At 37.0% G+C, this 14415-nt stretch overlaps 1 protein-coding gene and 1 long non-coding RNA gene across 2 annotated transcripts in view; both read left to right on the top strand.

Moving 5' to 3' along the window:
* LOC103519141 (uncharacterized serine-rich protein C215.13) overlaps positions 1–5896 on the top strand; it is a gene marked incomplete at its 5' end in the record, with an annotated part of 6363 nt that extends 467 nt beyond the window's left edge. The window contains 5 exons of the mRNA XM_008484225.3: positions 1407–1592; positions 1730–1929; positions 4163–4308; positions 4922–5333; positions 5470–5896. Of these exons, the coding sequence (XP_008482447.1) occupies positions 1407–1592; positions 1730–1929; positions 4163–4308; positions 4922–5333; positions 5470–5499 (974 nt within the window). The remainder of the gene's footprint in view (positions 1–1406; positions 1593–1729; positions 1930–4162; positions 4309–4921; positions 5334–5469) is intronic.
* A 46-nt stretch (positions 5897–5942) lies between these two features.
* On the top strand, positions 5943–6727 carry LOC113471517. The gene is made up of 2 exons (XR_003394186.1): positions 5943–6043; positions 6218–6727. It is a non-coding gene; the product is annotated as an uncharacterized LOC113471517 (long non-coding RNA).
* Positions 6728–14415: the final 7688 nt, after the last annotated feature.

Raw genomic sequence — 14415 nt, 5'->3', positions numbered from 1 at the left:
TCGGAAGGAGGGGAGAAGGTATCACTATAGCTCGTCTGATTTCAACAATAATAATAATAATAATAGTAATAATAATAATAATAATAATAATAATAATAATAATAATAATAATAATAATAATAATAATAATAATAATAATAATAATAATAATAATAATAATAATAATAATAATAATAATAATAATAATAATAATAATAATAATAATAATAATAATAATAATAATAATAATAATAATAATAATAATAATAATAATAATAATAATAATAATAATAATAATAATAATAATAATAATAATAATAATAATAATAATAATAATAATAATAATAATAATAATAATAATAATAATAATAATAATAATAATAATAATAATAATAATAATAATAATAATAATAATAATAATAATAATAATAATAATAATAATAATAATAATAATAATAATAATAATAATAATAATAATAATAATAATAATAATAATAATAATAATAATAATAATAATAATAATAATAATAATAATAATAATAATAATAATAATAATAATAATAATAATAATAATAATAATAATAATAATAATAATAATAATAATAATAATAATAATAATAATAATAATAATAATAATAATAATAATAATAATAATAATAATAATAATAATAATAATAATAATAATAATAATAATAATAATAATAATAATAATAATAATAATAATAATAATAATAATAATAATAATAATAATAATAATAATAATAATAATAATAATAATAATAATAATAATAATAATAATAATAATAATAATAATAATAATAATAATAATAATAATAATAATAATAATAATAATAATAATAATAATAATAATAATAATAATAATAATAATAATAATAATAATAATAATAATAATAATAATAATAATAATAATAATAATAATAATAATAATAATAATAATAATAATAATAATAATAATAATAATAATAATAATAATAATAATAATAATAATAATAATAATAATAATAATAATAATAATAATAATAATAATAATAATAATAATAATAATAATAATAATCATAATAATAATACTTCTTTAGTCAGCTCCCATGGTGTAGTGGTCACTGCACTCGCCTTGCACGCGGGAGATCCGGGTTCGATTCCCGGCGGGGTCAAGAAATTTGTATCATGCAAATGATTGATCCCGTGACTGGCTGTTGCGGGGCCCACTCAGCCTCGTGAGGAAAATGAGTAGCTATGACATGTAAATGCGCATAGCGACCGGTGCCAGCATGGTAGGTAAACATTGGTTGTTAGGATTATTGAGATACTTATTGGGAAAAATCCTACAATGCTGCAGTGAGCACCAAAGTTGTGACATAATAACACAAAGAAATTGCATTTACATTTACATTTGTTTATTGTTTCAGACTGTAACGGATACTCGGGTTCGGGTCTGGGACACAGTATGAGCAACGGACTCCTGGGCGGAACCACCCTGTCCAAATCCTCCGTGTCCCCTCCCCCTCCTTACAGTAATACTGTGACGTCATCATGCTCCTCCTCTTCTAGTTCATCCAGCTCTGCCTCCACATCTTCCCTGTGTAAACAATTAGGTGAGTACCACCTTGTATGTAATAGAACAATTAGGTAACACCAGACTGTAACGGATACTCGTTCTATTGTTTCAGACTGTAACGGATACTCGTTCTATTGTTTCAGACTGTAACGGATACTCGTTCTATTGTTTCAGACTGTAACGGATACTCGGGTTCGGGTCTGGGACACAGTATGAGCAACGGACTCCTGGGCGGAACCACCCTGTCCAAATCCTCCGTGTCCCCTCCCCCTCCTTACAGTAATACTGTGACGTCATCATGCTCCTCCTCTTCTAGTTCATCCAGCTCTGCCTCCACATCTTCCCTGTGTAAACAATTAGGTGAGTACCACCTTGTATGTAATAGAACAATTAGGTAACACCCTGTTTTTTAGTCCGTCCTTCCTTTATTATTACAATAGTAATAAAAAGGTATAAGGGATGGACTATTGTATTCGCTTCGATGTTGTCTGTCTGTCTGTCTGTCACTCTGTCATTTTTTTTTTTTTATGAAGTTTCGTAGAAGCAGCTTAAATCATCCTTTAGGGCTGTTTCCCCTACACCTCAGCCTCTGGTTGGGCTTTTTAAGTATGGAGTTCAGCTAGTAGCAATGAAACAACTGCCTGTGTTTACTAGGACTTACCTTTACAGTGGCGTAGCAAAAGCCTTTTTTTTTTTTTTTTTTTTTTTTTTTTTTTTTTTTTTTTTTTTTTCTAATGAAGTTTCGTAGAAGCAGCTTAAATCATCCTTTAGGGCTGTTTGCCCCTACACCTCAGCCTCTGGTTGGGCTTTTAAGTATGGAGTTCAGCTAGTAGCAATGAAACAACTGCCTGTGTTTACTAGGACTTACCTACAGTGGCGTAGCGTCCATGTAGGGCGTGTATGGCGGCCATACGCTCAAAATTTCACTCAAATACCCCTAAATATTGACTTTAAGAATTAATGTATTTTTTTATTAGATAAATAAAAATTATTATCCCTTAAAACTGTTAAAAATCCCTAAATCCATTTTTATCCCAGTCAGACCCGAAAAATCCCCGAAAAGGGATAAAAATCTCACTGCGTCGGGATAAGATACAGTAAGAACACTATATAGGGCACCTTACACCGCTACATGCGAAAAATCCCCGAAAAGGGATAAAAATCTCACTGCGTCGGGATAAGATACAGTAAGAACACTATATAGGGCACCTTACACCGCTACATTTATGAAAGGGTACCTATTACTTGCCCAACCACGTCTATTTTGATATGGAATTGGATGCGTGTTAATAGTGAGAATGTAGGACGCCTTAGAACGGAGAGCATAAAATATACTGACTATGCTGAGATACTCTTTTGAATGTGTGAATGTGAAGTATGTTTTGAATGTTTGAATCGTTCGTTGATTTTTGTTCTTGTTGTCGGTTGAAAAAATAATATACTCCTATTTCTCCCGCGCCTCTCACGCCTCTAGGTAAGTTACCTACTTTCTTTCTTAGTTAACTATTAGGTTAAACATTAGATCTAAGTGCGCTGCTAGTGAGAATGTAGGACGCCTTAGAACGGAGAGCATAAAATATACTGACTATGCTGAGATACTCTTTTGAATGTGTGAATGTGAAGTACGTTTTGAATGTTTGAATCGTTCGTTGATTTTTGTTCTCGTTGTCGCTTGAAAAGATATACTACTATTTCTCCCGCGCCTCTCACGCCTCTAGGTAAGTTACCTACTTTCTTTCTTAGTTAATTATTAATTATTAGGTTAAACATTAGATCTAATCTTCAATTCCCTATAGGTATTTGGAGTCAATGAATCAGATCCTAATTCTCTGAACAGTCTCTGCAACTGCTTAATTCTTGTTAATCTCTCACTAGAACAAACAAGATTTTCAAGCTAGATTCGGAAGTCAGCCCTTATTTCATACACGGTAAGAGAATAAGAGATCGAATACATTCATTCGCATGTCGATATTCTAATCTACATACCTATGTGAATTTTCACGTTGAATCGAATTATACGACTTTTAGCTCCTTTCGACTTACAGTCGAAAAGTTACGGGTTCGATACTCCCTTTTGGTAACGATTTTTTTTTACTTCCGCAAATGTAGTAGAAAGTCGTGTGATTTTCACACACCAAATTTTTTCCCCAAGTGTATCCCTTAATGTTGCTGATTTTTCCCTAAATGTTGCTGTTTTTTTCCCTTAACCCTAAATGTTGTTCTTTTTTTCCTTTTACCCTAAAATCCTAAATGTTGCTGATTTTCCCTTTACCCTAAAATCCTAAATGTTGCTGATTTTTCCCTTTACCCTAAATGTTGCTCTTTTTTCCTTTTACCCTAAAATCCTAAATGTTGCTCTTTTTTCCTTTACCCTAAATGTTGCTCTTTTTTCCTTTTACCCTAAAATCCTAAATGTTGCTCTTTTTTCTTTTACCCTAAAATCCTAAATGTTGCTCTTTTTTTCCTTTTACCCTAAAATCCTAAATGTTGCTCTTTTTTTCCTTTTACCCTAAAATCCTAAATGTTGCTCTTTTTTTCTTTTACCCTAAAATCCTAAATGTTGCTCTTTTTTTCCTTTAACCCTAAATGTTCCTGTTTTTCCCCCAGGGTTCTGTGTGTAGCACGGAGATATCGTGGGAGGCTGTGGAGGAGCGGGAAGCGCAGCCCACTCTGTGGATACCAGACCATGCGGTCAACAGGTGTATGATGTGCGACTCACAGTTCTGGCTGGGCAGACGGAAACATCATTGCAGGTGAGAACTTTTTCTAATCTCTTATTTTCATTTGTCACACATGGCCTTGTTGCTTAGCGTGTAAAGAAATAGGTAAATAAATAAAAATAAAATTTTCATTCGTATGTACAAGATTTTTTTTAAAGAGAACTAAAAAAAAAGATTTTTTTTTTAGTTTTTTACCGTAGAATACAAAATTTGAATATGCAAATACATTTCGGCCGTTTTATAGTGATACCGAAGCATCCTACCTATGTATGCTCAGATCTAGTGTCAATAACTTGTGAGTATGCCGAGTAGGTAGTATTTGGTAGTAAGTAAGAAATATGTATTTAAAAAACTGACGCGATGCTCTTGACCCAAGACACAGTACTTGAGTTCTAATTTCTTGTTTACAATGAAAGTTCTGGAACTCTTGATGGTTGTGTTTGGAACTTTTTCACTTGAAACAATTCATAACAATTATTTATGACTTCATAACAATTACAGTACTTGAGTTCTAATTTCTTGTTTACAATGAAAGTTCTGGAACTCTTGATGGTTGTGTTTGGAACTTTTTCACTTGAAACAATTGCGTTCATAACAATTATTTATGACTATATCGAGCCGTGGCGGGGTTCCCATTTGTTCACAGAAGCTGTGGAAAAATATTCTGCGCCGACTGTTCGGAAAACGTCGTGGCCTTGCCTTGCGAACAACTCTACGAACCCGTACGAGTCTGCACTAAGTGTTACCAGATAAATCCGCAGAGTAGCGCCAGTGTCGCGACAAACGGTCACAGTACAGCGCCCTGCAGTACGCCCGCTCCGGCGCTTAGCAACTCGATATCATCTTCCGTGTCTTCCAATGCCACCCTGTCTAATTCTGTGACCCTTTCTCCGAGTAACACCCTGTATTCGACGTCCCATTTGAACAATATCTTGACGAGGCCGAGTGCTAGCCCGACCGTGTCGAATGCTTCCCTGAGGTCTATCGAATCATGCAAGCAAGCGGCGGCCTCGGCCGGTGACGATCACTCCCAAAGCACTATCCTATCCCATCGACACCATCAACTACCGCCGACTTCGACGTCCTAGGTGTGAATGTTTCTTTGTTCTTCTCCACCCTGTTTTTCCCCTCTTTTTATTTTGGGACTGTCTCCACTGCTGAAAGTTGTTTACATTTTTAAGCTGTTATCGACACCATCAACTACCGCCGACTTCGACGTCCTAGGTGTGAATGTTTCTTTGTTCTTCTCCACCCTGTTTTTCCCCTCTTTTTATTTGGGACTGTCTCCACTGCTGAAAGTTGTTGACATTTTTAAGGTGTTATTTTTTCGGCATTTGCGTTTGGAATTATTCAACATTTGTTCATTAACAGACCCCGACCTAGTTGGAATCTGCTGATAGACATAGCTCTGCAAATGCCAAACAAGTGAAGCCTTTATAAGCTACTTGATGTATTATCTAGTTTTAGCTTCTGGCACAGGGCTAGTTTATATTTCCATTCAACGAGGTTGTGTCAAGCCTCATTCTTCAGTCAAGCCTCAATCGACGGAAATGTAAACAATTTTTGGCAAAAGGAGACACTACCTTCAGTTTTCTTTTTCTGTTTCTCGGTTCATCTGTATGTCTGTTCTTGTATGTTGGTGCGTTTGTCTGTCTGAGTCATGAAGTTTCAACATTTGTTCATTAACAGACCCCCGACCTAGTTGGAATCTGCTGATAGACATACATAGCTCTGCAAATGCCAAACAAGTGAAGCCTTTAAAAGCTAGGTTCAACATTTGTTCATTAACAGACCCCCGACCTAGTTGGAATCTGCTGATAGACATACATAGCTCTGCAAATGCCAAACAAGTGAAGCTTTTATAAGCTACTTGATGTATTATCTAGTTTTAGCTTCTGGCACAGGGCTAGTTTATATTTCCATTCAACGAGGTTTTTATAAGCTACTTGATGTATTATCTAGTTTTAGCTTCTGGCACAGGGCTAGTTTATATTTCCATTCAACGAGGTTGTGTCAAGCCTCAATCGACGAAAATGTAAACAATTTTTGGCCAAAGGAGACACTACCTTCAGTTTTCTTTTTCTGTTTCTCGGTTCATCTGTATGTCTGTTCTTGTATATTGGTGCGTTTGTCTGTCTGAGTCACGAAGCTGGTTGTTTTACATTAAATTTATCTCAAGCTGAATTGAAATATAGGTTGTAGCTTGCAGTGTAGTGTGTCTTACACTCTCATGTTTTTAATTACAGGTAGAGATGCGTAAAGAGTGAGTGAGTTAAATAAAAGAACGACTCCTTTCAGTGAGCTACTGAGTCAATGAGTCAGATCTTAAAACATGTAACTCTTCAATTCCCTATAGGTATTTGGAGTCAATGAATCAGATCCTAATTCTCTGAACAGTCCAAACCAATAGGAAGTTGGGATATGACTCATTGACTGAGTAGTTCACTGAAAAGAGTAGTTCTTTCTTCAACTCACTCACTCTTAATACTTTTTTATGGCTTTATTTAATGTGGCAGGATTCTCCAAAAGGAGCTCTTCCACCCAACCACAGGTTTTGTCGAGGATCTAAATGCTTAGATACCCGACATTGATTTTATGTATGCCATTGTTTTGAAGCTACCAAATGTAGAAGGATTCTCCAAAAGGAGCTCTTCCACCCAACCACAGGTTTTGTCGAGGATCTAATTGCTTAGATACCCGACATTGATTTTATATATTCCACTGCCATTGTTTTGAAGCTATTAAATGTAGCGGAGTTTCTGGCTGAGACAGACACCTCTATTTTTAATACACCTCGGTAGTTCTCTTCAAAACCCCTTCATTAAAATGGGATTAGCGATGTGTGCCTTTTTAAACAAAGATTATACAAAATTGTACAAATACTGTAGTACTGTTAATTGTACAGTTTATTTCAATACTAGTACCAAAGTATAGCTATACGTAGTTTCAATGGACAGTAGTTGGACGGATAAGGTTCGCTTTCGGATCGGCTGGTTTTCTCCTACCCTGTCTTTTTTCTCTTTTCGCTTTCGGTACTATAAGACCTTATTAGTTACAGTTCCCTCTATCAAATATCTATCTCTCCCCCCTTTTTCTTTATTTATGAAGATGTTTTCATTCAAAATGACGTATCTACTTTGTAAATATTCTGGTACATATGTACTGCTAACACATTTTCAGCTGCCCTAGATCCTAAAGGTAACACCCACAACATTTTTAGTACCAAGCACGTAGCAAAAAAAGTTCCCTAACAACAGTCTAACTCATGACAAAACTTTTTTATTTTTCGAGTACCAATTAGATCCCAAAATGAACTTTTTACACGAAAAAAAAGGGAAAAAATTGCTGAGGACCGCTAAAACAAATCTCCCTCTTCCCCCCTCTCCCTCTTCTTTCCCTTTTTACTCTGCCTTTTCTCCCTTTTCTTGCCTCCCTCTCCCTCCTCTTTCCCTCTTATCTCTCTTCCTCCCTTCTTTCTCTCCTCTCCTCTTTCATCCCTCTCCCTTCTCTTCTTTCTCCCTCCCTTTCTTCTTCTTCCTCCCTCCCTCTCTTCCTTTTCCTGCCTCCTTCTTTTTATTGAGAACTAATCAAAACTTTTTTTTTACTCATTACACAATGATTTCATTATTTTGGTGAATGCGAAGTTCACTGTTCACTAGAAAGGGGAGGGAGAGAGGAGGAGGAGAAGGAAAAAGAGTGGGAGGAGGAGAATTTCATGTTTGTAAAACCTGTGTGTAATACTTATTGGGGATACTTTCTCCACCTTTTCTCTTCCCCTTCTCCTCCTCCCCCTCTTCCTCCTCCTGTTCTTTTTTTCCTCCTTCTCTTCCTTTTCCGTCACGCCTTCCTTGAAGTTTAGGTTCTGTGTAGCCCTTAGTTGACTATCTTGAGACATTTTTAGTTGCCTATTCTCTAGTCCAGTGTCTCTCGTCTCTCCGGCTTTATGCCTTGCTTTCTTTCGCAGGTAATATATATATATAAAAAGAAATCAAATAAAGAAACTACCAGTTCCCGAGGGTACGACACGACACAGAGTATAGGTAACGTAGGTATACCTACTCCAAAATTCCCTCAATAAAAAAAAAAACAAGAGGCCCCTTAAAAAAAAAAAAAAAAAAAAAAAAAAAAAAAAAAAAAAAAAAAACATAGAAACTTTCAGAAAAGGCTCGTTTTACAAATCGAGCCAGGTTAGAGTAAAGGGATGGAAATGGCAACTTGGCAATGATAATTTTCAAAGTTTTTTGATTTCCAATTTCTATTTTATTCGAATTAATCTTGGGTAGAATTCTATTCAAATTCATCAACCATTTGTTTAATTTTGTTTAGACTCACTCTTTTAGAATAAAAGTGGTCCACACTGAATAGGGTCGGTGTTTCTTGTCAGTCTCTTCCAGGCAGCCCTATTGTGTACCTCGTGTCCTGATTGAATTTGAAAATACCTACTTTTTTCAGAGAGGGGTCTTACAGCGGGACGATAAGTTCCAAAATCGAAGGGAGGAGAACAGGGTAGAAGAAGTCAGCCTTTCCGAGGCTTTAATAAAATAAAATGTCCTGTCTATTTTTGTTGGGATGTACCCCCATTCATAGAATACATACAAAAATATGTATTCTGTGCTAATATGTATTCTTGTCAGTCTCTTCCAGGCAGCCCTATTGTGTACCTCGTGTCCTGATTGAATTTGAAAATACCTACTTTTTTTCAGAGAGGGGTCTTACAGCGGGACGATAAGTCCCAAAATCGAAGGGAGGAGGACAGTGTAGAAGAAGTCAGCCTTTCCGAGGACGAAGCTTATCTATTAAGGATAAAATCTGCCCCGGGCGGTAATCGAACCCAGGACCTAGTGCTTACAAGGCAGACGCAGACGCACATTGAAAAAAAAAAAAAAAAAAAAAAAAAAATCGTGTGAAACTCATGCCAAGTGGGAACGGGCCTTTATAGAGTCCCGATTTACATTTGTTTTTGCTAACTTTACATACGTCACAAAAAATTGCTAACTTCACATACCGTTCCTAAAACTGTTGGCATAATGGGACTTTTTAGTCTTAGCCGACAGTATATATAGGGTATATTAAATAATTTCCGAAACGCACAGAAGGAGTGAGTGAGAGAGAGAGGGGGAGAGAGCGAAAGAGAAGGGAAGGAGAGAGAGAAAGAAAACAGTAAAGAAACTCTGTCCTCTTTGTTTTAAAAATTTCTTTTGAGATTTTTTTCCACTAGAGGAGAGTGGGAAAAACTCACTGCAAGAATTTTATAAATTAAAAAACTGAAAAACCAAAAAATCTTCAGTTTTACAAGTTTTTTTTTTTTACTTGTTTTTTAAGATTTGCCCTCCAAGTTTTTCACTGTTTTTTTTTTTTTTAATGGAAATTCTTATAAGGTGCCGTCTCTGCCCGGGTGACAAGAGAAAATCGGTCGTAAATTAATTAGGCGCTTTGACTTTTAGAGTCCCGCGGTGCTCTAAGTCCCCCGACTAAAAGATTTTTGAAGATTAAAAAGACTTGCTGAGATTTTTTCAGGTTTTAACTTCACTGTAAAACTGCCATGGTTTAATAGTGCTTATTTAATATTTATACTGCTCGCATAGGACTGAAAAGTCCCTTTACTCCAGCAGTAGGCTACTACTATTATTGTGGTCAAATTCTCAAATTATATTGAAGATAAAATTCCATACCTCGGCTGGGATTGAACCCACGCCCTCCTATTTACCAGTCGAGCGCCTTGACCACTACACCACCGAGGCAGGTTTTGATGGGGTTTTACCCGCGGCGACAAGCTCCCCAGCCTGAGTGGAAATGACACCGGGAAATGCCAGTAGCACAAGATTGCCCGTCTGGTCAGTGGTCACCCATCCGGGTAGCAACTACGCGTAACGTTTCTTAACTTCAGTGTGTTTTGTTCCATTGGAAACTAATGCATTTAACGTGCTATCACTACTGGCTTTCCTAATATTTTGTTTTCAGTGTAAAAGGTCAGCCACTCACTATCAGTTAGACCTGACAGGTACACCTGATCAGGTCCGCCCGTCAGGTCTACCTGATGCATGATGAGCGCACACACTATCAGGTAGACCTGACAAGCGTACCTGATTTATAGGTCCGCCTCTCAGGTTTACCTGATACCTGATGAGCACACACACTATGAGGTAGACCTGACAGGTACGGCTGAAAAGGTCCGCCAGTCAGAAGGTCTACCTGATATCTGATAGTGGGTGGCAGTGGCAGGACTTAGTCGGGAGTACCTATGCAAACTACATACTCGTAGGTAGAGTTAGGTTTTTTTTATTTATTTATTTTTTAAACTAAGGCTCTCTCGGTGGCAGAAAGCTTCAGTGCCTATGTAAAGTGCCAAAGAGAAATACAAAGTCACAATTATGATCATATCGCCTTTTTTTTCTCAAAACAAAAAGCCTAATTGAATAAAAAATTCACGACTGAAGTTTTTTTTTTTTTTTTTTTTTTAAACCTAAGGCTGTCTCGGTGGCAGAAAGCTTCAGTGCCTATGTAAAGTGCCAAAGAGAAATACAAAGTCACAATAACACAATTATGATCATATCGCCTTTTTTTCTCAAAACAAAAAGCCTAATTGAATAAAAAATTCACGACTAAAACAAAACTCAGCCGAGAAAAAAAAAAGTAATTTTCACGGCACGACTTCAGTCGTAATCCTCGGCGGAAGATTTTGATGAAAAATGAAAATGAGGTGATAAACAAGAAAAGCGATGCTAGAGGAAATAGGGCAGGATGGGGCGATTTTGAGGTAGGAAATTTTTGGTGCAAAAGTCAGACATCAACACTACTGCCATAAACATAGAGCTATAGGTAGTATAGGTGTGTATCTTAAAACTCATTTTTTTTCTCTCTCAAGTTTGATAGAAGGAACTCTAATAACGAAGGTCTTATCGTCCCCAAATCAAAGAAAGGGTATGATAGAAAAAAGCTAGCAGTTCTGAGAGAAAATCTTATCTGATTAGGATTAGGATAAAGATCATACCTGGACGAGAATCAAACTCACAACAAAAGCGTGCGACCTTCCAACCTAACTAGGCTTTCATGCTCAAACTTACCCCTGTCTAAAAACCACCCCACATTACCCTATTATCCGGCATAAGTTCGCGTAAAACTTCGGGGAGCTTTGGACAGATTGATATACGTAAACATAAATACGACACCCCCCCCCATGTTATCACCTTACCCCTCCTTCCCCTATCTTCTTTTGTTTCTAAATTGACTTTTTTGGGGGAGGGGAAGAGAGAGAGGAAGGCTTTTTTTTACTCGGCTTACATTCAGTAAGTCACACGAAATTAGATTATTATTTATTCAGATTTAATCTGTAGTTACTTTTCAGAAGGCATTTTGATTGTTTTCTGTTGTTATTATGGCCTTTTGCCTTCTTTCGTTCTACATTTTTATTAGGTGTCTCAAAAATCACAAAATTACTCCAACCCACTCTCTTATTTGGTAGAATCTGCTTTATATTTATCATCCAAGGAGTGTAAGGCAAGTAAGTGTACCACGGGCCTGTTTTTCTTTCCTACGCCGCGCCGCATCGACGCGAGGGTACTTCTAGGTTCCATCAAGGCCGGGGGATAGCAGCTCAGGCAGGGGAAAAAATACTGGTCACAATAGATCTATATACAGAGATCGCAGTGTTAATTGCATACTCTCTCGGGAGAGGAGCAACCAGTCCCATAATAGAAGATCGGACATAAAGCATTTAACACATTCCCATTTAAGTAGTGAAGCGCCAGCCTGGTTAACTTGGAAGGTAGCGTGCTTGCCTAGTAAGCGAACCCTAGCTGATTTTTTCTGCCCTACCCTCTCTTCGATTTCAGAACGCGCCCTAGGATAGGAGACCTATCAAACCCCTCATTAGACCCCTTCAGTTCGGGGGACCTGAGCTAGCTCTCTGACCTTGATGGCACCTCGTGGTATCCTCTTAATGGGATAGTATATGGACTCACAGCTTTTCTCTGGAATAAACCTGAGTGTGCGGACTCTTTAGAGGTGCTACAGGTGAATTTTGGTGAGGGTAAAAATTGTGGAAAATCAACAACCATCTAGTGGAGAAATTACAAAACGATTTTGTACTTGATGCTAAGGGAGAATTGGTTTCGGAATGTAGGTTTTGGCGTTCACTCAAAGAGATACGCCTCCTCTCATCGAAGAATCCCTCCCTCTCTTAATCACCCAAGCGCTAGGTCACTGGTTTCATTCGGTGTGGATTTTATCCCAAACAGATAAGGTTCGTTCTCGGAACGGCTGGCTTTCTGTCTTCCTTCTCTATTCGCTTTAGGAATGATAAGACCTTAGCAGTTACAGCTCCCTCTATCAAACGTCTTAAAAAAAAGTAGGTAGGTATTAGGTCGGTAAATAAAAATAAAATAAATCTATCACCTTTCACTAATGGCCAAACTTTTCTCTCCAACTTTAGAGGGTTCTAGCGAGCCTAGTTAGTTTCGCGGGTAGAATGCCAAAAGACACTGAAAGTCTGCCTTTTGGCTATCCAAAAATGGTTCTTGACTCGTTGCAAATTTTAAGCGTAGTCACTTGAAAAACCAAACCCACGAAAGTGATACAGACTATAGGACCTTAAATAAGGTACGTCTTCCTAGCTACGCCAATTTTTACACCAATCAATGATACGCTGAGCGTTTAAGGTCAGCCACACACTATCAGGTAGACCTGATATTGTGTGGCTGGCCATAGACTTCTTCCCAAAGATTCAATGGTTTTTCCAGTGGCTACCCACCTTCTCACGCAGCCCGAAAGGGGCCGCGAAAAGCCAGCACCACGCGATTGTCCAGAGGGTCATCCACATCCATCTGATGCAACTGAGGGATCCAACGTACTATTGTGGGTGACTAAATCATATTTTGAAGATTTTTTTTTCTTTCTTTTTTTCAAGAAAAGAAACCGTACCTACTTAAAATCATCTATGTATTAAAGAAAGAATTTTGAAACTTTGAGTCTTACTTGTGTGCGTACCTTGAAGCTTTTGAGACACCTTCTTTCGTACACCTGACTGTAAGAAGTAGAACTTTATTCATTGCGATGTTGGTACTGTTAGCAAATACTTATAGAGTGTTAGTTTGGACAGAAGAATAAAATATTTACCTCACAGCCACTTTTGGCCAGCTGGAAACATTTTCTGTGTGGAATTAGACCGCCAAGAAAAAAACACCTGTTTTCATGTTTCACGATTATCTCCATACCTAGGCACTAGGTACGTATAAATGACAAAGAAATCCAACATTGGTGATGTAGTGGTCGAAATTCTTTGTTAACAGAAGGGCATGGACGGCCCTGCCCGATATACGATTTGTCCACACAGGGCAATTTCACATCTAGACTGCAAAATGTAGCACACTGCAAAATGTAGCATGTAGTTTTGTGTTCTATTCACATCTGTACTGCATACAACACTATCTATCCGATATCTCACAATATGCATTTGAAAGGAGACTTATATTCCCATTAGGTGTCACAACCTCGTCTTTTGGCAGATCATAAAATGTGTTCCACAGTTTTTATAAGTTGGCCAGATCGTGTGGACATATTCATGACTGGGGTCTCCGCGCAGATATCTTGATGACGGGCTATAGTTTGTTGCATGAAAGAGGGTTCTAGCGAGCCTAGTTAGTTTCGCGGGTAGAATGCCAAAAGACACTGAAAGTCTGCCTTGGCTATCCAAAAATGGTTCTTAGGCTCGTTGCAAATTTTAAGCGTAGTCACTTGAAAAACCAAACCCACGAAAGTGATACATACTATAGGACCTTAAAGGTACGTCTTCCTAGCTACGCCAGTTTTTACACCAATCAATGATGCGCTGAGTGTTTAAGGTTGGGAAGAAGTCTATGGCCAGCCACACACTATCAGGTCTACCTGATACTTCTTCCCAAAGATTCAATGGTTTTTCCAGTGGCTACCCACCTTCTCACGCAGCCCGAGTGGGGCCGCGAAAAGCCAGCACCACGCGATTGTCCAGAGAATCATCCACATCCATCTTATGCAACTGAGGGATCCAACGTACTATCGTGGGTGACTAAATCATATTTTGAAGATTTTTTTTTTTTTTTTTTTTTTTTTTTTTTTTTTTTTTTTAAAAAAAAAAAAATTTTAAAAATAATTTTTTTTTTAAAA

Source organism: Diaphorina citri, unplaced genomic scaffold (genome assembly GCF_000475195.1).
Source record: "Diaphorina citri unplaced genomic scaffold, Diaci psyllid genome assembly version 1.1 scaffold2559, whole genome shotgun sequence".
In the NCBI taxonomy this organism is placed as follows: domain Eukaryota; kingdom Metazoa; phylum Arthropoda; class Insecta; order Hemiptera; family Psyllidae; genus Diaphorina; species Diaphorina citri.
This window is presented reverse-complemented; position numbering and strand designations above follow the sequence as displayed.